This window comes from Cryptomeria japonica, chromosome 10, assembly GCF_030272615.1.
Source record: "Cryptomeria japonica chromosome 10, Sugi_1.0, whole genome shotgun sequence".
NCBI classification, from domain to species: domain Eukaryota; kingdom Viridiplantae; phylum Streptophyta; class Pinopsida; order Cupressales; family Cupressaceae; genus Cryptomeria; species Cryptomeria japonica.
Window position 1 is genome coordinate 131340372 of NC_081414.1, and position 26689 is coordinate 131367060.

At 37.0% G+C, this 26689-nt stretch overlaps 1 protein-coding gene across 1 annotated transcript in view; it reads right to left on the reverse strand.

The window, feature by feature from the left end:
- Window positions 1-5157: 5157 nt before the first annotated feature.
- The window catches only part of LOC131030896 (ribulose-phosphate 3-epimerase, cytoplasmic isoform), a 50936-nt gene continuing 29404 nt past the window's right edge, over window positions 5158-26689 (reverse strand). Inside the window, exons 4-6 of the mRNA XM_057961850.2 lie at window positions 6161-6253; window positions 6018-6059; window positions 5158-5620 (exon numbers count right to left, since the gene is read on the reverse strand). Coding sequence (XP_057817833.2) covers window positions 5465-5620; window positions 6018-6059; window positions 6161-6253 — 291 coding nt within the window. The 3' untranslated portion in view covers window positions 5158-5464. The remainder of the gene's footprint in view (window positions 5621-6017; window positions 6060-6160; window positions 6254-26689) is intronic.

Genomic DNA, 26689 nt, shown 5'->3' on the forward strand with positions numbered 1-26689 from the left:
CAAGGTGCATTCCAGCTAGAAAATAAAAAATTGCTCCTGACCCTTGTTGAGGGTCCAGGGTGAAATTGACATTTCCACCTATTTTTCCTCACGCAAAATGTCAAATTTGAAGTGCAACACATTAACTGGATATCAATTTACCCTCCAGGAGATTTTCAAGTCAAGATGTGAAGTATTCAAGGCTAAAATTAGAAAATCGCTCCTGACCCTCAGAGAGAGTCCAGGGTGAAATCATCATGGAGTTTAATCAAGCCTTGTTTTGAAAATTAATATTCTCCAAATTGCATTTGATCACCAGAATTGCTAATTTTGAGGCATTTGGAAAATTAAAATTAAATTAGCATTAAATTAAAGCATTTTGGCATTTAATAAATTGATTTTAAGCCTTAGAAAATCGAAATTTATTTTGGAGGCATTTAAAATTAATTTTTAATAAAACGCTCAAGCCTTATTTTGTTTTTATTAGCCAAGTTGGCCCCCTTTTTTGAGATTTTACTTATTTTTTACCTCCCTTTTTGCCAAGTCGGCCTAGAGGAAGCAAAGGGGTGAGCGCTCTATATAATAGGAGATGCTTTGTTCAAGTTTTAATCATTCATTCATCCTTTTTCAAGTGCAAAGTTGAAGTGCGAATTGGAGGAGTGAAATATAGCATGTTGGAGGCGAAATTCTACTAATTGAGGAGCAATTTGAGGAGCGAAATCCAGAAGATTGGAGGCAAAGTTTGCTAAGTGTTGGAGGTTAATGGAGGCGTGATTCATCCAAGAGGAGGCTATGATTTAAACTTTGCCTAGCGAAATTCATCTATTTTTTTACATCATTTCTTAGAGTTTAATACTCAAGAGGAGGTATCAAGATGACGACTCCAAAGTCTGGAGGATCTACAAGTCGGCAGGTTCTCATCAAAGAAGATCAAGCAAGGATAAGGACGACCTTCTTCAGTCAAGCATCATCATGACTAACCTCTTCCAATCCAACATTCTAAGGCGAGGTACATCATCATCCTGCACATCAAAGACAAAAGAAGTTAGAGAAAGGGTTCGTTGAAGAAGCAGATAGTCTCAGAAGAGTTAATTAAAGCTAGCTTCTCAGCAACATCAAATTGGCATCAACCAGGTGTCAGACGAGGTGGCATCCTAGTCATCACTCCTCCAGTCGGATAGGTCCACTTCAGCATGTCCATATTCAATGTACCTAACTCATGGGAGATGACACAAACTTCGATGTACCTACCCCAGCTATCTATTGGTCGAATTTTCCAAAGAAGACATGTGTCCTAAAGATGTAATTTTATCATTGGTCAAGCATTAAATGTTATGTAATGGTTGTAACAAACCCTAATTAGGGTTTTCATTATTGAATCTTGGCCATTGATCTCAAATGGATCTTAGCCATTGAATTGTATTAAGGGCACTATATAAGCCCCGACTCTTCATTTTGTAAAGGCAGTAATAATAAAGATAGATAGAGAGTAGTTAGAAGGTGAATAGTCAGTTGATAGAGTAGCAATTAGAGTAGAATAGGAGGACAAGGCAAGAAATTGTTGCCATTGATTGTAAACAAACTCCATTTTCATTGAAGTAATGGTGAAGTGTGTCGTTTCTTGCAATATGCATGGTTTCTTGTTGAATCTTCAATTCTAGATGGTAGATGATTAGATCAAATGAAGGAAATTGTTGAATGCACCTGTGTGGGATCCGTCTAATCCAAACCACTAGCCTCTTGCTGATGGTAAGTGCGCCTTGCGTGGTCAACTGGAACAAATGAGCTTAATCATAAGTCATTACACGTCTATTGTTTCATGCATTTTCTTGAATGGTGATCATTGTTAGATGGTGTACGATTTAAACATATTAGAAGCATCCCTTAGAAAATCGCACTGAGTTGGTGTTGAATTGTTCAGCTTGATGGTGAGACCCAACCCAATAAGAATCCGCCTAGTCATTCATCCATCTTCTCGCATTCTAGGTAGTAGAGTAGACTTTCTAAACCTTGCATCTTTTGCCATTTGTTTGTCTTCCATTTAGTAAATAGGACTCGTGATTCCAGCAAATCAGACGTTCAATCATCAAGCGTAAGTCCCCTTGTGATTCCAGCAAATCACATCATACCACAGAGAGCTTATCCACACGTAGAGATCCTACAACAAAGAACCTTGAAGTCATCCCGATTGATCCTTTTCGCAACATCTTCAACATTCAGAGGCTTTATTCAAGAGAGGATAAGGTACCTTTAGGTATTTTATTCCGTGTTCGAATGTGCATAAAAAACACGTCAACACATCTCTAAACAAAACTTTAATAATTTACAAAAATCATTATGAAATCCGAAAGATTCTAAAATTAGTTCTATGAATGACCATTCCACTATGTTATAGACTTTTTCAAAATCAAGCAATAATATACTAACATTTTGATTTTTTTTCATAATCTAGGCTTGCAACTTGTGATACAACCTAGCTTGGGTGCCATTAATAATTCCTAGAAGAATAACCATTAGTCTTAAATATAAATCTCTTGCAAGAATTTTATATGATACATTTAATGAGGGTATGGGTCTCCAATTTTTCATTTAAGCCTCATCTCCACCTTTAGGAAGAAGCTTAATAATTTCCCATTTAATTTAAGCCCCATCTCAAATTTTTTAAGAATCTTAGATTCTTTTTTGAGATGGTTTTTCTATGTATTTTTTGAGCTTGTTTGCTTTGAGTATTTTTATCATTTGTTGTAAATGAATTCAAATAAAAATCTTTGAAGGCCTCCATATTATTGTTATTGTTCCAAAGATTACCATTCCCCCAAATAGGATAGATAGCTTCCTTTCTGTTATTTGCTTTAATAATATTGAAAAAATATTTTGATCCCTTGTCATCTTTCTTGATTCAATTCATTTTAGTTCTAATCCTTGCCTCCTCAACCTTTTTTTCTATGCCACCTTACTTTATGTTTGATATCCTCTTGAATAGATACAAAAAGTAACATGAACAAAAAAAAATAGACAATAGATATATCAACATAATCTTCATTTATCTTCAATGTAAATCTTATGTGAAATAGTAGATTTGAGCTTCTTATAAAGAACTTGGTTAATTTAAAAACATGAAATGCCTTTCTTTTGAAGTGAAAGATTTATCTTTTATTTTTATCCTTTGAATTTTAACTAATATTATAAATCGCATTTAATAGCCTCAATCACATAAGATTTTTCTTCTTTGAATTTTAACTAATATTTTTATTCTAAGTCACTCGAGGCACAATCTAAACCTTGGGGTATTGCGAGCCTTGCACTCATCAGGACTTGATCCCTGATAGGAACAATCATCATTTAGAAACATTTAACTTACAACAAACCAAGGGACCATGGACAAGTTTCATTTATTGATGTTGGCACTAATTACAAAGCAACCAATTCGTTCAAGGTGGTTTTCACTTTCTACAATCTACTTCCATCGTCATTTTATTTTTGAAAATGTAAGTGTATATAAAATGAATTTAATTACAATCTTATCCCACAATTAATAGAGAAGGCTTTAAGTATTCTTATTACATGATGAATGAAAATAACAGATAGTGTGTAAATTATTAGAATATTTAATTATATTTTAGTCATCTATATTGAGTACAATGACCATTAAGGAGGGTGTTAAAATAATTAGTCACCTATATTTAGTTCCTTGTTTAATGGTCATTTAGATTTTTATTTAATTAGCTTTTAGCTTTTTCTTTTTAGTTAATTAGCTTTTAAGCTTTATTTAGCGTTTAGCTTTTTAGTAGTTCACTTTAAACAACTTGTTCTTAATTTGGAACGTCGTTTTGTAATCTCTATATATACGCTTGTATATTGTTGAATACATTGTCTGATTATTGAATCATTCATTCAATTTATTTTTCATGGTATCAAAGTGGGTCGATGAGATTCTTTGAAGTTTGGCGAATTTTTTAATAAAAATTCATGACCTTTTTCGAATATTTTCCAGATTTTTTTTATTGTTTTTTTATAAAAAAAACGATTTTGCTTTTTTGAAGGCTTTTTGAGGGTTTCGAAGGTTTCTGGTTAGTGAGTGAATTTCTTTGTGCTGGGCAGCAGTTCATGTTTTTTTTAAGGTTCTGGAGATTTTCGGGCTTGCAACTTGGAAGTTTTTTTTTGCAGATTGAAAATTTTCCTAAGGTTTCTACAATTTTTTACTAGAGTTTTGACCCTTAAAAATAGAAGATGACCACTAAAAACAGAAGATGGCCATTATAGAAGAGGGTATTAGAATATTTAATTATATTTTAGTCACCTATGTTTAGTTCCTTGTTTAATGGTCATTTAGATTTTTAGTTAATTAGCTTTTAAGCTTTATTTAGCGTTTAGCTTTTTCTTTTTAGTTAATTACCTTTTAAGCTTTATTTAAGCTAAACTTCACTTTAAACAACTTGTTCTTAATTTGGAATGTCGTCTTGTGATCTCTATATATACGCTCATATATTGTTGAATACATTATCTGATTTAAAAAAACCGTTAATTTTTTTTTTGAAATGTTTTAAAATAAAATAAAGTAACTTTTGAAGTAAATAAAATAAAATGCCCAATGTAAAATAACTCTGAAATAAATAAAATGACTCTTAATTAAAATAAACATAATTTTTTAAATGATAGAAATAAAATAAACATCATAAAGAAAATAAAACAATTTTTTAATAGTATATTGAATCAGTATTCTTATCCTTCATTTTAAAAGATAAAATGCTTAAACTCGCTCAAATACTTAGGATAATCTCATTGTGTAGACTCATTCGATACCACTTATGTGATAACTTAAATGAATCTACACCATACTCTCCTTAAGTTTAATGAACAACGTTCAAAGGTTGCATTTCTTTTCATTCTTTTATATTCTTCTTGTCGGAAGTTGAGCAATTTTTTTAAACCTCTATCAAAGATGGTAACTGCTTTTCCATGATTAGCATGAGGTATAAACAGTTTTGGCTAACAATAACTGACTAAAGAAAATGACTGTCCTTTAAATCATCACCCTCACACTCTAGTGATGAACCCTTAAAACTTTTCTGACATGTGAAATTATGATAAATGTTTAAAACATAAACATGGAGTAAATTATTAGCAACAATTTGCTGGTTTATTTGAATTTTTACAGACACAAGTTGACAAATTAAATTGAAAATTATCAAACACCTGCACTTAACTAGGATCCCATTGATAATGGAATCAAAAGGAAAAAAATGTAGGAAATATTTTAATAAGTACATAATGATTGGCAAATCTTCCCAGTTTGTGTATATTTACTATCAGTATGCGTATATTTTATTAACGAATAACCAGACATCACACAACTACAGTTGCTACAGAAACAATGCCAATATAGTGGAGATTTCGTCTAAAAACCTCCATGTTTATTGTAAGGCAATGTGATATGCCAGCACTATAAGTGATTTTTTGGGAGCATTCATTCTATAAGCAAAGATTATGTAAGTTTTTGAGCTTCTTCAACACTTTTTCTCAAGAGGGCAATTACGGAAGGTGGGTCTTTTGCTCCAAAGACAGAACTTCCTGCAACTATACAATTTGCACCAGCAGAAGCTGCCTGATCAATTGTAGATGGGCCCAAACCTCCATCAACCTGCAGCGATTAACATATCATATAAAGATTTTCTCCTCCCATAGCTTGCATTATGTCACAATAGAAGGAAACAAAGCTGACACATTGGAAGAATAATGTAGGTAGAGCTTTTAAATTTTGTTCTTGAGGTTTTGAAACATAAGGGCCATGAAAAGCTAAGAACTGACATTTTAGATTGTGCAATTAATGTGCATGGATTATATGAGGACTGACAACAAATTATGGTAGTATTTACTTCTGCCTTTAAGAAAAAATAAATCACAGATGGCCAATTTAACCATTGCCAAGAAATTTGATGAAAACACGGAAATACCTAATAAATTAGAGCATTTGAAGAAAGAAATGAATATTGCAGGCAGTCTATTGTGTTCTAAAGGCCGAAGTTTCATAGAGTTACCTCAATGTCAAGAGTTGGGTATTTCTGCCGAAGGTCACGGACCTGGTATAAGAACAAAAGTAACTTAAACAAACATAGAGCATAATTGAGGATAATATTGAATTAGGTAATTTTGCTAAATGATTGAATTTTCTAGCACTGACCTTGTCCATCATATGAGGCATGAATTTTTGCCCTCCAAAACCAGGTTCAACTGTCATAATAAGTACCATTTCCACAGGCTCTTCACTTTCCACCTGAAATTACACTTAAGATAAGAAATATTTTCCCATTAACCTAATAAGTTGCAATGCAAAATATATAGCAAATGCTTATCCAGCTTCCTGGACACAAACACTACTTCCAAATCTCCTTGTTAACTGGTTTTCTTTATGGAGAAGAAAGAGGTGCAGTGGTTTTACTCTAACCAACTTATATACAGACATTTGGTATGGAACCTTATGGTGGATATATGACAGATATGAAACACAATTTTTACTATTATTACATTAAAATATTTATAGTTAGCATAATTGAGTTCATATTGTAATTTTAGTTTCACAGGTCATTACAGAAACACTGCTAGCTTTCAATCCTAATAACATTTTAGTAGAAAGATCTTGGGATCTGAAACATAGCCAAGAAAACATCCATTTGAATTTTCATGAGAAACAAAGTCTGATTTTCTCAAACATGCCTGCAAGCTACGCAAGACCATTACAGATAATAGGCTTGCTTTCTGTGAAACTCAAGAATTCCAAGTATCGTATCCTCCTAGTTTCTTTGATGTAGAATCAGATAAAACAAATTTTTACCTTCAATATCATTATCTCTGTGCTGAAAACGTTTTCACTTTTCAGTTCCAAGCTTCAATACCACTTTACAGGAAAAGTGCAAGGCAAAAATAAACTGCACTAATTGGCAATGCATCATGCTAGAGCTCTTCCGGGCTACCACCTTACCTTTGGATGATGCAATATATGAAACTGTCATTGGAATGCATGCCAATCTTACTGAAAGGTAACTGATGACATACAATTTGTTCAGATACTCTTGTTGCAACCCGGTTTTAAATTGGCATGAATGGATAATTCTTAATCCCATAAACATAGTTACGAGACTCGGACTCGGACTTGGACTCGGGACTTAGCAAAGTGAAAAACTCGAGAAATTTAGATTTTTAAGGATTTAAAACTTGTTTCATGCACCCTTTATTAAAGAAGCCTTAAAGACACAATAACATCATCAAACAGAAGCTAATTTGATCACACACAAGTATACATTGATCACATAAGTATAAACGCAAATTGTAGCTGAAGGAAATAGCACACTTGGATATATAAATATTGTCAAATGTATACAAAACTCATGGAAAATGAAATCCATGACATCAAAAGTTCCAAACAAATATCAAAACAAAAATTAGAAGTCCAAGGCTTAGAGGACCCTACATCTTTCCTACAAAAGGCATCTAAGGTAGGTCCTAGATGATGTAGCAGCCATAATATTTTTTTAACTATGAATATGCAAAGATTTACAAGGAGGGATATGTATCATGTAGATTTTTATGATCATGATTCATCATTGGCCTATACTTGCTTAGACTTATACTTTGATGGGGGTTTGGGGGCAACACCGAAACAAGGTTGAGAGTAGAAAACCTCTTAGGGGCTTGAGGGTGAGAGAGAGGTAGAGAGATAGGTCTAGATCTTGGGGGAGAGAAGAGAGAGTGAGATAGAGAGAGCGAGAGAATGCTGATACGAGCTTGATGATTACTGGAATTTGACTAAATCTAAAAAATTATAAGATCTTCTAAAACCTAGAATTTTCATTATAACTCCTAGAGATCTGAAACCACTCTCAAACATCCTGCCAATATATAAATGAAATATAGTATAAGGTCTTATACCGAAATGTTATATTTCATGTATATTGTAAGGGCATGTCATAAACCAGCAAAGCATTGAAATTTTGAGACTTTAAATAAAAAAATTGGGTTTGGGTGAGTCCTAGGTGAGTCTGTCACCGACTTGGCCAGGTCAGTCCTAGATTTGGTCGAGTTCGAGTCTGAGTCCAAGCCCCTGGGACTTGCTAGGCTTGACTCAACTCATGACTTGCTGAGCTCGTGCGAGTTTCGTTTCTCTGCCCATAAACAAAGGTCAATAAAAACTAGATAGCTAAGAAAATATTTTCAAAGATTTGGTAATATCTGGACTAAAATAACCAACATCATGAAACGCATGGATAAATTCCACCTTTCATATGCAAGTTCAACTACTTGTAAGCAAGTTCCAAATCAGTCAAGGGCTCAATCCATTTCCTCAAATAAGGCTTGTATTGGGCTGATCTCGACAATATAAATGATTAATAGAAAGACAAAAGGATCAATAAGATTAAAAAAAAACATTTCAGTTGCAAATAAGAAGAAAATGGTAAGCAAAGGCAACGGAATTCTATCCGATGAAGTGTCGTTTATTAAAAATACTAAGAAAGAGGCATTTGCATGCTACAGCAATTTATAAGGTATGAGTTTATAAGCTTTCATTCTTCCCTCAAACTGACTTCAAGGATAATCAACAAACCAAAGTCAATACAACTAACCCGATTTCAAGATTCTATTAGCAGATTCAATAGAATTTTCCATCACAATCAGTTAAATGCCTACAACAAACAGGTTTAGTTCTAGAAACCGATTTAAGTACTACCAAGAGTGTTCAAACTAAGATCACCACTTACACAATTGAGTGAATCCTTTGTTTTATGGGCAATTCATGAGATTTGCAGTCCAGAAATGAGGCAAACCAGTTTCAGCAGCTTTAAGAGGGGTTCAAACTTCAGCTAACTATGTAGTTGAGGCATCTGCACATAAAGTAAACAGATAAATCACCTTACTCAAGTTTATTTATCAGAATCTTTGCAACTTTTGATCTTCCATATTGTGAGCATCATGGGCATGATCAAATGCAAGGCTACTTCCCATTTGTACTGCTCCAGGTATAAATACCTAGCTCCAATCTTTAATACAACTGGCAAGCCAAGGCTTTTAACTTAGCTGGTACGCCACTGCTTTAGAGATGTCTTTTTTTGATCCTATGTGGGATGATGAAGCTCCGATACAAAATTTGCTGATAAATCCTCTAATGTTGCCAGCTTGAGACTCCTATTTCACTAGAAAGGATGCTAGTACATCTTCAGGAGATCTATAAAGTTCATATGAAGCTAACATTTAAGGAGCCAAAAGAGCCACGGACTTCCATTTATACTTGGGTTTTCAAGATGACCTCGTTGATTCCTCAGAGTACATCAAGATGCCGCTACCCTATAGCTACTAACTTAGCCTCCAGTCTTTTCCCATAAACTCCTAATGGATATACATATATTATCATCTTCCAAGCTACTCAATACTCATACATTTGACTTTTGTAGACTTCAAAGTTCAATGACTGAGTATGGTAGATGGTTTGTGTCCTCTATAATGGAGATCAAATGTTCGAATCCAGAGGGGTAAGTGCTGTAAACCTTATTACAACATATATAGTAAATGGAAAAAAAAAACTTTTTGTGAAATGCATATATAGGGGGTTTCTCATACACCAATTTGGTGTCTAAGTCTTAGTTGGTTGTGACCTTTGAAATGGCTTTTTTAAAACCTTTATATAGAGTGAATTTCACTTTTAAATTCCCTGTTTATTAGAACACATGGAAAGTATCACCACTAGTTGAGAAATTTGCACATCCTTTTGAGCACTATTAACTTAGTTCTGCTTATTCTAGCTTTCTATATTAGCTGTCTTCTTTGTGTTTACATGGGCTTTATAAGGTTTGGACAAGAATTCTCCATGGTGGTTATGTCAAACTTGTCCACAACGCCCACATTCTCTATTATTGGGTTTTTCTTCAGCACCTTCTCCATCATTCTTGCTGTTCTCAATGAGTTAAAGCCACCATAGCAGGTTCAAGGATCACTTCATATTGATTGTCTTGGACACCACAAGACTCCAATATTTGACCGCTTTTGTGTCTTTTAAAGAGTGGTGGTTGGCATCTTTGTTTTATTTTTGCTTGTGTGACTTTAAATGTGAACTGATTTGAAATGATTCCTTCATTCTCGTATGACTTTAAATGTGAACTGATTTGAAATGATTCCTTCATTCTCATATAATCTAATCATATGATTTTTCATGTGAATATGCTAATTCCTTCTTTCAAGCACCATTACTTCTTTCAAGTGCTATTTGAGTGTATGTTCTTCTCTTCCCTCCTCCTTACTGCTCTCCCAAGTTCAATCTCTATCATTCTTGCTCTTAGTCCACTGTGTTATTTGCAAATCAGCTCTCTGTTTTGCTCTCAGGCTTCCATTTATCTCCTTCAAACTTCATTTCAGAAGCTTAGTCACTCTTCCACTCTTCCAAATCTATCTCTCGTCATTATTCTTCCTCTTTCTGCTGTATATTTTACTGTTTTACAGTAGGACAACAATGGCAACATTTCCTACTTTTGTGATAAACCTCTCATCTTTTTCTATAGTTTGTTTCTAGCTGTTCTTGTCATCTTCCTTGTCTTTTTTCATTCATTTCACGTGTATTTCAATCTACTCGTGTCAACTTCACATCATCTCTCAAAATGTTTTTGCTCAGACAATTTTGACAGCTGTATAACATTGTTTCTGTCGCTGTTCTATTGCTGTTTTTTGACCTTTTTTTTTGTGTGTTTCATGATTATCTGTGTTTTGTTTGTCTTAGAAAGCATCTTGACATCTTGTTATACCTTCCCTTGCATTCCCTATCCATTTGATGGTTGTTTGAGGAGTTTCCATCACTCAGTTTTGCTGTTTTCTTGCAACTTTATTTGGTCTAAAGTGTGTTCTAATGTTTAGAATCTTTTTTGGTCTGCTTGAAAGCTCTTTCTTTGTTATCCAAGTGTATTTCATCTATATTCCTGTTATTTTCAATTTGTATCTTCATTGTTTGAGTTGCTATAGGCTGATTACCTTTTTCTTTTATTTGTATCATCTGAAACAACCTATGCCAAACATTGTAATCAATTAAAAAGATTACTCGAGAGCATTTTTAGAGTTATTAAGCTAACTTGCAGCACTGTAGCACTTTTCATACAAAAATAAAAAGCCTAAAGATATCATTAGGTGCTTCTTGTCAAACTACTTTATCAATTTTCACAGTTTGAATAAGATTTGCACGTGTTGTTGTAATGCCCCCTATTGGGACTTTACTTAATTTGTCCTAGAATTTCCTTAAGGGGGTATGTGTTTATTTTAACACTTTCAGATTGATATAAACTCAGAATTTATAATTAGTTTCTAATTAGTTTGATTAACTGAAAGAAATTGGAATTAATGACAACATAGAAATGAACAAATTGAGAGCAAGACACAGTTACCTTGGGAAAACCTCCTAGGAGGAAAAACCCAGCCAGAAAAGATCCTCAGATCTGATTATGGATTATAGTTTATGCAATCATTACATCACTTATCTCATGTATTTGTAGGTTCAGATGTTGCTGTCACAAGAAGTATGGCAGATTGAGGTGGCTGCCTTCAATATCAGCTTGCTGTCATATGAGTGATGGTTGCTGCTGCTCCCTTAACATAGATTGCAGACCTTTCAAGGAATTTGCTGTAGATTGCAGACCTTCAAGGAATTTGCTGCTTACTCCTAATGATGGATTTCGCACCTCCAATGGCAGATGTAACTTGCTTAAGTGCAGATGTAATGTGTCTCCTTGAAGTTCGCATTTAGGCAGGCATCTAAATTTCGCATGAATGAGAGAGCTGACCGAATTGAGTGAATAACAATGAGGTTTTACATTTACTTATATGAGGAGCGAAACCTTTTAGATAGGTCAGCTTTCCTTATAATTACCTTTAATTATATTTTTCCTTAATTGCCTTATGAATAGGGTTGGCCCTATTTATCAACACGTTGAGTGTTTAAGTTTGTGAGGCGAGGTTTTAAGGTTGCCCTGAGGTATAGGGCTTTGCTCTACACATTTGAGGAAAGGGGCCAGCCCTTTTGGGCGGATTCCAATGTTGCCCAAGGCAATTGGAATCCGCCATTCCCTAATTAACATCAACACTCCCTCTTAAATAGGGAGGAGAACCATAATTATAATCTTCCATCTTGCACACAAGCAAAGGATGGATTACATAATCAGAATATTGTAGTCTTCCATCTTGTACACATACAATGGAACTACATAATATAATCTTCCAGCTCGCACACAAGCATAGACTGGATCCACCTTACATTGCCCGCAGAGGGTGGAGAGGATCTTTTCTACCATCTTACATTGCCTGCAGAGGATGGTTAATAATTACTCTTCTCCCTGAGAAGATTACAATACCATCTTACATTGCCCGCAAAGGATGGTTAACAATTACTCTTCTCCTTGAGAAGATTACAATACCATCTTACATTGCCTGTAGAGGATGGTTAACAATTACACTTCTCCCTGAGAAGATTACAATACCACCTTACATTCCCCGCAGAGGGTGGTTTGATACAACACAATGTATCACTGAGGTTGAGACTCCCTCTCAATCAGGATTTCATTTTCCACAACATCGAGTTTGTCCCTGAAGTATACAAACTTTACTTTGGACAGAGGCTTGGTGAGAATATCTGCAACCTGCTCATCAGTGCTCACATACTTCAGCTGAATGGTGCCTCTTTGCACCATATCCCGAATGAAATGATAATGAGTTTCCACATGTTTTGACCTATCATGAAACACTGGATTGATAGACATTTTGATACAACTTTGATTATCACAATGAATAACTGTAGGATCCCAAGGCTGACCAAACAGCCTAGCAAGAAGCTTGTGAAGCCACACTGCTTCCCTAGAAGCTACACTTGTTGCAATGTATTCAGCTTCAGCAGTACTTAGTGCCACTGAGGATTGTTTTCTGCAAGCCCAAGAGATCACTGTGGATCCTAAGCTGAAGCAAATGCCAGAAGTTCTTTTCTTGTCTTTGACGCTTCTAGCCCAATCTGCATCTGAATAACCTTCCAAGGTTATTGAAGTGTTAAGTGGATACTTCAACCCATAGCCAACTGTGCCTCGCAAGTATCTTAGAATGTGTTTGGCCGCAACAAGATGAACATGTTTGGGTATGCTCATAAACTGGCTGAGAGCATTCACTGCAAAACATATGTCTGGTCTAGTGTTAACTAGATACATTAAAGGGAATAGTGAAACACTTAACTTCTTTAAGCTAGATTCCATAGGAGTAGACATAGGTTTACAATCCATCATTCTAAATCTTTTCGAGATATCAATAGTGTACTTCCCTTGACTTAGAAAAATTTCGTTAGATCTTTGCAATACTTCTAGACCTAGAAAATAATGCATTAGACCTAAGTCTTTCATTTCAAATTTTGAAGCTAGTTCTTTCTTACATCTAGTGATAAGTTCATCTTTACCAGTAAGAAATAAATCATCCACATACAGAACTAGAATTAACATTTCATTATTGGATAACTTAAAGTAGATGTTAGAGTCAGCATCATTTTTACAAAAACCTAGAATTAACAAGTATTTATCAATTCTTTCATACCAAGCACGAGGAGCCTGTTTGAGGCCATACAAAGCTGTCTTTAACCTGCACATATGAGTTATTCTATCCTGAATCTCATAACCCTCAGGTTGTTCAATATAGACCTCTTCCTCAATGACACCATTAAGGAAGGCAGTCTTAACATCCATCTGATGTAGCTTCCAACCTCTAGTAGCAGCAATAGCTATTATAGTTCTAATAGAAGTATATCTAGAAACAGGAGCAAATGTTTCTTCATAGTCTATGCCTTCCTTTTGAGAAAAACCACAAGCTACAAATCTAGCCTTATACTTTTCAATACTACCATCAGTATTATGTTTAATTTTAAATAACCATTTAGAGGAAACAACAGATTTACCTTTGGGTCTGGGCACAATATCCCAAACATCATTCTTGATGATTGACTGATATTCTTCATCCATAGCAAGCTTCCAGGCATGATGGTTCAAGGCTTCTTCAACATTGCAAGGTTCAAATTCAATGAGATTGTTCATCAATGCAACGTAGTTGGAGAATACTTGAGGTTTCTTGATTTCACGGAAGGTGCCACTGGGAGCAGCAAATCTTTCAGCTTCTTGGATGGTGTTTCTTACCCAAAGTGGCCTCTTTTTGGTAACAACAATGTCACTAGGAATGTCTGTAGGATTCATGGGCTCTGTAGGATCATCATGTACTTCTTAGGGTGAAGGTTCAACAGGCTCCCTTTGAATCTCAGGGTTAGTATCAACATTCATGTCTTGATTGTCTTTAGCTTCATCAATAACAAAAGAACCTTTTGATCTCTTAAAAGCAATATCTTCTTCAAAGGTAACATCCCTATTTACCTCAACATACTTTTGACCCGGGATGTATATCCTGAATGCCTTGGAGGATTCACTGTAACCGACTAGCATGCCTTTCTTCCCGAAGGGTTCCAACTTGGTTTGCTTTTCCTTGGGCACATGAACATAAACAGGACTTCCAAAAATTCTGAGGTGACTGATGTCTGGTTTGGATCCTATGAAGGCTTCTTCAGGGGTCATGTTCTTTAGAACACGGCGAGGACATCTATTCTGGATATATACTGCTGTTCTAGAAGCCTCAGCCCATAGGAAGGTCTGCAAATCTTGATCGTGAATCATAGCCTTTGCAACCTCAATAATAGTCCTATTCTTTCTTTCAGCAACTCCATTTTGTTGGGGATTGTATGGAACACAAAACTCCCTCTTAAATCCTGACTCAACACAAAAATCATAAAAGCTACCGGAGGCGTACTCACCTCCATTGTCAGATCTTAAACATTTAATTCTTTTACCAGAGGAGTTTTCAGTTAATGCCTTAAACTCTTTAAATTTACTTAAAACTTCATCAGATTCTTTAGATTTCAAGAAGTAGATCCAAGTTTTCCTAGAGAAATCATCTATGAAGATTACGTAATAAAGAAATCGACTAGGAGATGCTATAGACATAGGACCACATAAATCAGAGTGAACAAGTTCTAGTTTATCTTTAGCTCTATTTTCATTTTTATGAAAAGGACTTTTAACATTTTTACCTATAGCACAACCTTTGCAAGTATTATCATGAATTTGACTGAGTTTAGGCATACCTTTGACTAACTTTTCAAGAGAGGGAAGAGCTTGATAGTGCAAGTGTCCAAGTCTTCTATGCCATAGCTCACAGGATTCGGGAGCCTCATTAATGAGGGCTTGAACAGGCTTAGTAGAGAGCTTATAAAGACTATCATATTTATTATTGATTACACAAGCAAATTTAAAACTAGATTTCTTAGGCCAAGCAAGAACTTTTCCCTCAGAAAATGCAATTTGATAACCTTTATCTTCTAGAGCAGAAATGGAAATTAGGTTTCTTTTAATTCTAGGAACAAACAAGATGTCACTAAGGTGTAGTGAAATACCAGAGTCTAAATTTAAAGTAGTGCCAGAACCTCTTACCGAATAACAAGCGTCATCACCAATTACCACGTGAAGGTTGGTACCCTTTTCTACTAAGTCTGAAAGATGATCACGGTAGCCTGTGATGTGTCTAGAAGCACCACTGTCAATCAGCCATGTATTACTATCTAAAGGAATACTGCTAGACAGAGCAGAGATGAATAAGAAGTCATCATTTTGTTTTGAGACTTCATTTAGGTTGGCTTCTCTTTGGGTAGGGTTATTCTGACATTCTTTAGCATAGTGACCAAACTTGTCACATTTAAAACATCGAACAAGCGAGGTATCTCTTGGTTTCTTCCAAGAGTGCTGAGAACTAGATGGTCTGAATTCCCTATTTCTTTTTGGATAAGGCTTCTTCCAATTTCTACCTTTCTTGCATTGGGCTGCAAGCATGTGTTGATCATCTACATGGGGACTTTTGGTTTGCCCTCTTGTGATGAGGCGGGATTCTTCTTGGATGCAATCATTCTTAAGGCGATCAAGGGTAGGAAACTCCATTCTACCACTTATGGTTTGGATAAATGACTCCCATGAGTGTGGTAAACCATTCAAGGCAATCATGACAAGGTCTTTATCTTCCATGTTATGTCCAATTATACCTAGCTGATTTTTTAGTTATGAAATTCTCATAAAATAGGAAACAACAAAGTCTTCTTTTGCCATTTTGTTATTAAGTAGTTGTTGTCTTAAGGTAATTGCCCTACTAAGATTGTTAATTTCATATGTACCTTGTAGACGACTGAACATTTCCCTTGCTGAAGTAAATGAGGCAATGGAGGTGACAAGGTGGTCTTTAACTGAATCAATGAGGAGCTTTCTGGCCTTGACACCATCCTTCTTGAATTGTTTTAGCTCAGCAGCATCTGTAGGTTCAGTTAGCTCTTTCGCATCTATGAAGTGGAGAAGATCTTCTTCTTCTAGAGCCAACATGATTCGAACCTTCCATGCAAAAAAATTGGTATTACCATCAAGCCTATCTTCAACTTTAAGCCCCATTGACCTGACCTGTAAATGAGACAACAATCTGGAAATGAAAGAGTACTAAATTCTGAAATCTAAAAGTTGATCTAGCCTATAGCTCTGATACCATGTTGATTTTAACACTTTCAGATTGATACAAACTTAGAATTTATAATTAATTTCTAATTAGTTTGATTAACTGAAAGAAATTGGAATTAATGACAACATAGAAATGAACAAATTGAGAGCAAGACACAGTTACCTTGGGAAAACCTCCTAGGAGGAAAAACCCAACCAGAAAAGATCCTCAGATCTGATTATGGATTATAGTTTATGCAATTATTACATCACTTATCTCATGTATTTGTAGGTTCAGATGTTGCTGTCACAAGAAGTATGGCAGATTGAGGTGGTTGCCTTCAATATCAGCCTGCTGTCATATGAGTGATGGTTGGTGCTGCTCCCTTAACCTAGATTGCAGACCTTTCAAGGAATTCGTTGCAGATTGCAGACCTTCAAGGAATTCGCTACTTACTCCTAATGATGGATTTCGCACCTCCAATGGCAGATGTAACTCGTTGTAAGTGCAGATGTAACGTGTCTCCCTGAAGTTCGCATTTAGGCAGGCATCTAAATTTTGCATGAATGAGAGAGCTGACCGAATTGAGTGAATAATAATGAGGTTTTACATTTACTTATATGAGGAGAAAAACCTTTTAGATAGGTCGGCTTTCCTTATAATTACCTTTAATTATATTTTTCCTTAATTGCCTTATAAATAGGGTCGGCCCTATTTATCAACACGTTGAGTGTTTAAGTTTGTGAGGTGAGGTTTTAAGGTTGCCTTGAGGTATAGGGCTTTGCCCTACACGTTTGAGGAAAGGGGCCAGCCCTTTTGGGCGGATTCCAATGTTGCCCAAGGCAATTGGAATCCGCCATTCCCTAATTAACATCAACAGTATGGATGAACTTGAGAAGTGTAAGTTGTCAACTCAATACCTTGATTTAGAGCCTGCAATCAGGTTAGTTATCAAAGATAAACAAATATATAATCCAACAATGCTACAAATAGACCTAATCACTTGTATAATATTCAGAATGTACAATATTAGATTCCCTTAAGGTTCTACCCATACAACTCATAGTCATTATGGAGCACCAGTTGGGAGATCATACAAGGTGCCTTGAGCCGTTCCATCCACCCCAGGAGCAAGGAATGACTACCATCATTCGGCCTCCCAGCCCCACTTGGGGTGTCTCTACTGGAATGGCTGCCTAGCTACTTGCCTTCCTCATATGCATTAATATCTCCCCTCCAAATTGGCATGGCCAATTGGATGAGAACTTTAAAGGAATCCTAATATCTATTCTATTATGCTTAGGCAGTATCATAACAAGAACAACAATGTATATAGAAACAGATAAAAGTAGCGATGTAATATTCTACATCCTATTGATAAAAGACCAATAATAACTCGGCCCAATCATTATGCATTATAATTCATACCACACTATTAGATAGATATCTAGGCTGTTGGTTAATAGCTTAATATATAGATACTGAGTCTGCTAACTCTGATAGGATCGAATGCTTAATTATTCTACTTCTTCCCTTTGTTTTATGCAGATATTATTCTTCCTGATTCTGTAATGCTTATCAGATTTAATTGTTTTTCTTCTTCGATGCCTCCTCCAGGCTGCTAGAATGGTCTTATATATCATTCCTTGAGGGTGGAGGGTCATATTCTTTCCTACTGGTTGTGATGGTTGGGAGAGAGATGTCTCTTAATTGTTGATTGCTGCCCCTTCGTAACTAATTCCTGCTTAGAGTCACCTTGTTCCATTTGAACTGTTCCTCTTAATTCTTTGTTTGCAAATCTAACTGATTATTTATGAGATCGCTGCTATAAGGGAAGAAGAACGATCTGGATAGGCAAATGTTAATAACAGACATCAAGTTTCCACAATCCATGAGATATCGATTTTGATTGTTTCTGGATTAGATTGTGTACGAGTTTTTTGCATCAACATTTCAGATCACACTCCGTGATCCATCATTAGTTTGAAATATTTTAGGAAAGCGAGGTCTGCAACTTTCTTTGAGAGTTTGATTCTGAGCATCTCTAACTGCTTAGCCTTGAAACATGATTCCCTTCCGTGTATGGTGTCAATAACAGACATCAAGTTTCCACAATCCATGAGATATTGATTTTAGGCAAATGTTATTCGATGAACGTATACAGGAATTCCTCCCCACGTGACCTGCTGTAGTAATCATGAACTGGTGTTGACATCCTGATTAGCACTGGAGAAAAGAGGAAATTGTGAAGTCTTACTAATCGTAAGACAATTTCCAGATTTTGTTTCATGGAGATTGTAACGACATGGTGGGGCATGACAGTTGTCAGAATGGACATAGCACTAGCTTAACTTCATAGCTTCCTGTTTCTAATTTGATTTAGCTTGAGGGTAAAAATTTTATTCGGATCATTGACTGTTGTTGCCTGTTTCTCTTATTGTTAAACTAACTTAGATTTCCTTAAATAGTATCTATTGTAATGTCCCCTATTTATACACTGTCAACTTCTTTTTACAGTATCACTATTAATTGAAAACAACTAACTAATTCTTTGTAATATAACTTATGACACCATTAAAAACCATGCCTAAACCCAAACCAATCTGACCCCATTCCCAGAAGAGGGCTTGGCTGCCTAGGATGCTTGACACCACCTCCTTAATGTAGCCTAGATTACCGGAACTCAGTCCATTCACCCTTGGGGCTTACAGCCCTGATTTCAGGAGTCGTCCTTTCACCCTTGGGGCTTTCTATTGAAGTGGTTTTACTCTGCCCTTCCCTAGCAGCACCCATCTCCCTTGGGGAATAGAAAATGCGGAACTGATTATGGTTTAGGACATTCTGTTTATGTTTCAAGAATTATCAATCATTTATTTATCTTGTTATCTATTTATTTATGAACCTCTGATTTGTATAATTGATTAAATCTTATTTGGTATATTTAAATTAATTGGTAATCATGTTCTTTGATGAATTTAGTATCACTGTAAATCTGGTTAAGTACTATCTACTTATAATAATTATTCTCTGTGTATATATCCATATAATTGTTCTCTATCTCTCTCTCTCTCTCTATATATATATATATATTATTAATATGTTCATATCCTTGAATAAATATTAAATAACAAAAATACAGGAATATCTTTTACTGTCTATCTTACAGTCAGCAAGGTTGGATATTAATATACATACCAGGAAGTCCAATCAGGATGTCACTATGGAACGGGACCTTTCTCCTGCGATCTTCTCTATATTTTTCTCCATTTGAGTGCTGATTCCTTAATGAGTTACTCTGCCTTGTCGGTTCTATATTTATTGCTCAGTGATGCCGATATTCTGCATAGGTGTTCTTATATTCTCCCCTTCGTATCTCCTTCCCCTTGATACGCATCGAACATAACTAATATCAAGAGTTATGTCCCTTTGAAGGGATGGTTTTCTCTAACAGCCATGTCCTTTACTAAATAACATTAATTTATTTACTTAGCATTCCTTTCCTTTAATCGCACCTTCCTAGGAAATGAATTACTAATCGGTTGCTACAAACTAATCGCACCATTTGGTTTGTTCTCATTCCTTTCCGATGTGGCAACCTTGTATTGCTGGCTTGTATCATTGTTGTCGCTTGACTTTGATATGTCTTAGTTTATTAAATGATCGCTGCCTGGCCCTCACAAATTAATCCATATTTTAATCACTGCAAAACTGATAAGTCGACCATGAAGTTGGCTTATATTCTAATAATAGATGCCAGTATGGAGTACATGAATGTCAAATCATTGATTGAATTCTAGACTTCATCAGCAACAGAATATAAACCCCGCCTTTTCTCTCACGGTCTTCATTACTATGTATTCGGCCAGCATTGAGACTTAAATCTCTTCCTATCCATTTGTTCGGATTTGGGGACATGACAATTATACTAAATCAAAAGAGGCAAATGCTAGTCTACACACAAGCTAGTCCACCAATTCTATCTTGCTCCTTTCTAGCTTATCTAAATCTAGCTGTTCTCTAGCAGGACTGGTATAGATTCTTTCCTTTCTTTTGTTTCCTTTCCTTCATGTTTTTATGTATGACAGTTTCAGGATGGATAAGGCCCTCAAAGCCAGGAGGATTACCCATGGTATGCAACTAAGGCATGTGCTGAAATGACCACCCCTATTTTCATTTTGAAAGAGACTTGCAAACTACTATGTGATATCAATTAAATTGCTTAATAATCAACATGGCATTTTATCAAACACTTGACAAACATACAACAATATATGCAAAACCCGAAACTTCTTATTTGTTGTTAAATACTGATTTGCAATATCAATGTGCACATTCAACTGCCTTATGGGCTGTGACAATGATTCAGGTTTGTATTCAACAATTACAATGCTTAGTTATGAAAATATGATAGAAAAAACCTGGAATTGAATGTTGTAGTGGTCTGCAGATGTAATGGTAGCCTTCCAAACTTCTAATCAGCAGGAAAAACAAGTAAACTTCATACCAACATTGTTCATGCACTATAGCAGCACTATTCATGGTACTGTAGCATTTTTACTATTCACACGGCACTGTAGCAAAAACACTATTCACGCGGTACTGTAGCAAAACACTATTCACATGGTACTGTAGCAAAAACACTACTCACGCGGTACTGTAGCAAAATCACTATCTTCAAATCTGCACTTTCAAACCCCTGTAAAAACTTCATGCGAGAGCACCAGATTAAAGCCCAATGTGTTTCCTAAATGAAAACACCATTAATCCTCCTGACTGTGTCTTTCAACAGCGAAGAGAATGCTAGCAAAGAGGGATTCCGTCCTCCAAGCCCAATAATCAGATCTCTACGAAATCCAACAGCATAACATTAATCTCATCCCAGCATACCCCAAAAGAGAGCTCTCAACCTCAATTTATATCTTCTTCCTGGATGCAAACAATTCATTTCCTAAATGTGGGATAATACATTTTAGAATAAAATATTATTTCCCACAATGTACACATTAAAGGGAACTTTTAATATTTTAAACATTACTTTATATTCCCAACCTTATAATATAACGATAAAGTTAAATATTTAATTTAACTTTACACTTTATCGTTAAATATTAAAACATTGTTGATAATCCCTTTAAATCATTGTCGCCTTCAAATATTTTTTACTGATAATTATGCCAACCAGGGAAACACTAAAAATTTCAAGTCACTGCTTGGAGACTAACTTACTATAAATAGTAAGTGTCTAGAAACCCTGTCAGAGCAGCACCGATTGGCCTGAAACTAAAAACACCTAGGCCAAAACACCTCAGGATCCCACCAATGTCCTTGTTAGCCTTCGGGACCGTGTCAGAATAGGCTAACGACACCCCATATCATGTTGTGCTAAAAAGGGGACATTACAGTCCGCCCCCCTTGAAATTGCTTGTCCTCAAGCAAATTCGGTCCTGAATGTTGCAATACCTGCTCATTCTCCCATGTAGCATCTTCATCTGGCAGGTCTCTCCATTTCACAAAGTATTCCTTAACGATTCTGTTCCTGAGTGTCCTTTCCCTGACATCCAGAATAGCTTCGGGTACTAACACAAGCTTCCCCTCCTCATCCAAAGGGGGTAAATCTGCAGAAGGCACTACACTCTGACCAATGGCTTTCTTAGGCCTAGACACATGAAACACATTGTGCACCCGACTGCCCTCTGGAAGCTCAAGCTCATAGGCGACTTCGCCCACTCTGCGAATCACCCTGTAGGGACCATAAAATCTAGGCTTCAACTTTTCAGCTCCGCTCTTCTTGAGTGATGACTGTCTATATGGTTGTAGCCTCAAGTAAACCATATCCCCTACCTCGAAACTGCGCTCTATTCGGTGCTGATCAACGTACAATTTCTGTTGATTTTGGGCCTGCTGTATATTCTCCTTGAGCACTTTCAAGATGTCCTGACTATCCTGCAATAAGTTTTTGGCTTTGGGCACTCTGCTGTCCCCCAAAACTAAATCCATGAAGCTAGGTGCGTCATAACCATAGAGTGCCATGAAAGGAGTCATCCTGATGGACATATGATAAGTGGTGTTATAACAATACTCTCCCATATGCAACCATCTGACCCAAGCCTTTTGTTGTGCAGTTACATAGTTCCTCAAATATCCCTCCACCCATTTATTCACAATCTCTGTTTGCCCATCTGTCTGCAGATGATAACTAGTGCTAGGTGTAAGATCTGTACCACACAACCTAAACAACTCCTGCCAAAAAACACTCATAAACTTACTATCCCGATCACTGACAATGAATCTGGGCAACCCATGTAAACTGAATATCTCTCTAAACAAAAGATCTGCCACCTGTGCTGCTGTGTAAATGGACGGAATAGCAAAGAAGTGAGCGAACTTCGTCAAGCGGTCCACCACCACATAGATGCAATCCCTTCCCTGCACTCGTGGTAAACCAGTGATGAAGTCCATCGAAATACTTTCCCATTTCCTATTAGGAATGGGCAAGGGCTGTAATAAACCTGCAGGAAATGTGTGCTCTCCCTTATTCTGTTGACAAACTGCACACTCCCTGACATACCTCTGAACATCACCCTTGAGCCCTCTCCATGAGACCCGCTCTCGGATTTGCCTGTAGGTCTTGAAGATCCCTGGATGCCCAGCTGTGGGTGCATCATGAAATGCCTTCAATATCACCTCTCTCAAATGTGATGACGGAATCAAATAAACCCTGTCCTGAACTCTGATCAATCCATCTATCACCTCATAGCGATCATCCTGTATAGTACCTGAAATCAATCCAGAAGCCCAAGCATCTCCGACATACTCTACTATAATCCGATCTCTCCAATCTCTTGAAATCTCTGCCAGAGCACATAAGTGAGGTCTCCGAGATAAGGCATCAACCACCACGTTTTTCTTACCTTTGACAAACTCTATGTCAAAGTCATAAGCCTGCAATTTAGTAACCCATTTCTGTTGCCGGTCATTAAGATCACGTTGGTTCATGAAGTATTTAATACTATTGTGATCAGTTTTGATCACAAAACGCCCACCTAGCAAATATGATCGGAATTTGGCCAATGCATGCATTATGGCCAACATCTCCCGGTCATAGACAGAATAACTCCTCTCAACTCCCCGGAGCTTCCTACTCTCGAATGCAATGGGATGCTTCTCCTGCATCAATACTGCTCCAATCCCATCACCCGATGCATCACAATGAAACTCAAAAGGCTTCGTGAAATCCGGTAGAGCTAGAACTGGACATGAAGACATTACCTGCTTGAAATGCTCAAAACACCTCTGTGCTGCCCCTGTCCACACGAAGGCCCCCTTCTTGGTGAGATCTGTCAAAGGCGCTGCCGTTTGTGAAAAACCCTTAACAAACCATCTGTAGAATCCGCAAAGACCAAAGAATCCCTTAAGCTGTGTGAGGTTCGTAGGACTAGGCCAATCAACTATAGCTCTAATCTTTTCAGGGTCTACTCGAACTCCATCTGCACTAATAATATGCCCAAGGTATAGTAATTCTGTCATACCAAACTCACACTTAGACTCCTTGGCATACAAAGACTCTCTCTCTAGGATAGATAATACCTCCTCCAAATGCTGTGAATGTTCCTCCCAGGTCTTACTGAAGACCAAGATGTCATCAAAGAAGATCAAGACAAATCTCCTCAACTGCTCCCTGAATACCTGGTTCATACAACTCTGAAATGTAGCGGGTGCATTGGTTAGTCCAAATGGCATAACCATAAACTCAAAGTGGCCATAGTGACATCGGAAGGCAGTTTTCTCAATGTCCTCTGCCCTCATCCTGACCTGATGGTATCCAGACCGTAAGTCTATTTTGGTGAAAAAGCATGCTCCATGCAATTCGTCAATCAACTCATCAATCCGAGGAATGGGATATCTGTTTTTTATTGTTTTCTTATTCAATGCCCTATAATCGATGCACATGCGCATTGTCCCATCCTTCTTCTTTACCAGAACTACAGCTGAAGCAAAGGGGCTTTTGCTAGGCCTGATGTGCCCCATTTCCAACAATTCCTTAATTGCCTTCTCTATCTCATCTTTATGTTTCTTAGGATGATGATAGGGAGTGATCATCACTGGTTTGGCTCCCTCCTCGAGCTCAATAACATGCTCTGCACCCCTGTCAGGAGGAACCCCGTGAGGAATATCACTGAATACCTTGGCATGTCTGTCAAGAATCTCCTGTATATCTGGTGAATGACTCTTCACCCGAGGCTCCGGTGAAGATGGCATAACTAAGCACTCTGTTGCCCACTCTATGTCATTATGTCGAAAAAGTCTCTCCATTCTCCTCAAAGAGACTACCCTGCAACTCCCATCTGAAAGTCCCCTGAGAACAACAGTCCTACCCTCATGCTGAAACCTCATTTCCAACTTCGCTAGGTTGAAAGTGAATTCAACCAGCGATGCCATCCATGTCATACCGAGGATGACGTCGTAATCTCCCATGTCCACAACATAGAAATCATCCTCCAACTCATAGCCATCTCCAAATCTAATGTGAAGATTTGAAACCTTTTGAGTACATAATAGCTTTTGGCCATTAGCCACCATGACTCTAAAACCATCATGCTCCTCTATCTGTAAGCCTCTCCTGGCTACCAACTGTGTATCTATAAAGTTATGTGTAGCCCCAGTGTCAATGAGAGATACCACTTTCTGCCCCTGGATAGTACCCTTGACCTTAAATGTGATTGCCTTTTGGGCCCCTGTCAAGCGTGCCAACGATCTATCATCCTTAGGAAAATTGCTCTCCTCTATCGTGTTACCCTCATCTGAATCGGAGTGCTGATCCTCCCCCTTTGACTCTGACTCCTCTGCTGAAAAATACTCCATTTGATTTGCCTTAGCCTTGAGAGGGCATTTATGAGATAAGTCCCAAGGATCTCTACATTGTGTTGTGACGTTTTCACACATCGCCCCATTGCAAATGGGGACCCCCTCTTTTCGCTTTTGTTTTGCCTGTTCTTCTCTATGCTTTTAGGGTTTTGAATGAGTGAGTTGTCTGTCTGGGCTAGGGCTAAACCTTAAGGGTTTCTTTTGGATATTTTTTCAAGCTAAGTCTAGTCAAATTTTGAAAGTTATTAAGCGTCCTTCCGAAGGTTGATTTTTTAAGTAAGGTGAGTCTGTTTGGAAAGTCAGATATGTCCTAGGTTAGGTCTAGACTCGGAAATTTTTGGGGTAAAATTCAAATTTTGTCTAAGTGTTAGCATTTTGAAGATGAAATTGTATATTCTTGCCTAGGTAAATTTCAATCAAATTTCGGAGGCAAGATGATGCCTGAAACACAAAAAAGTGCTCCCGTCCCTCACTGAAGGACCATGCCACTTTTTCAAGATAACTGATTCCTGGCCTTGAAGATGACCTAATTATGCCTTGTGAAATGATTGGAGACCTAAATTTTGAATATTTTAGCCAAAAAGGACAAAAGTGCTCCCGTCCCTCACCAAGGGACCAGAGCACAAATGTTATTTTATGCATATTTGTCACTGACTTTTCTATTTTGTTTTGTGCAGGGTCTTCTGAAATGATAATTGGACATGACTTGATACTTTTGAAGATTTTGAAGGCACAAAAATGGTGAATTTTGAAGGTTGAAGGAAAAGGTGGTCCTGTCCCTCTCAGGGGGACCAAGGCAAAAGTGCTCCCGTCCCTCACTGAGGGACCAGAGCGAAAAGACTTATTTGGGCCATTCTGGGCCTTGTTTGGTCAAATCGAAACATCAAAGGCATAGTGGAGGACGAAATGAACATGATAAAGCATCCAGACTTGATCAAAAACAATGAAATGATGAAGTTTTTGCCTAGAAGGTAAAAAGTGCTCCCGTCCCTCACTGAAGGACCAGAGCGCTTTTCTTTATATGCACAATTTTAGACCTTTTTTGGACATTAACTTTTATTCATAGCATGAAGTAAGGTGAAATCTTCCCTAGCAAAGGAATTTCAAGGTGAAAAGTGAGACAATTTGGCTTAGAGGGCAAAAAGTGCTCCCGTCCCTCACTGAAGAACCGGAGCACTGAATTTCAAATTTGCACTATCTTTGCAAGGTCAAAGTGATTTTACGATTTGAAGAGGTCAAGGGAAGCATGTTTTGTCCATTGAATATAATTTAAATG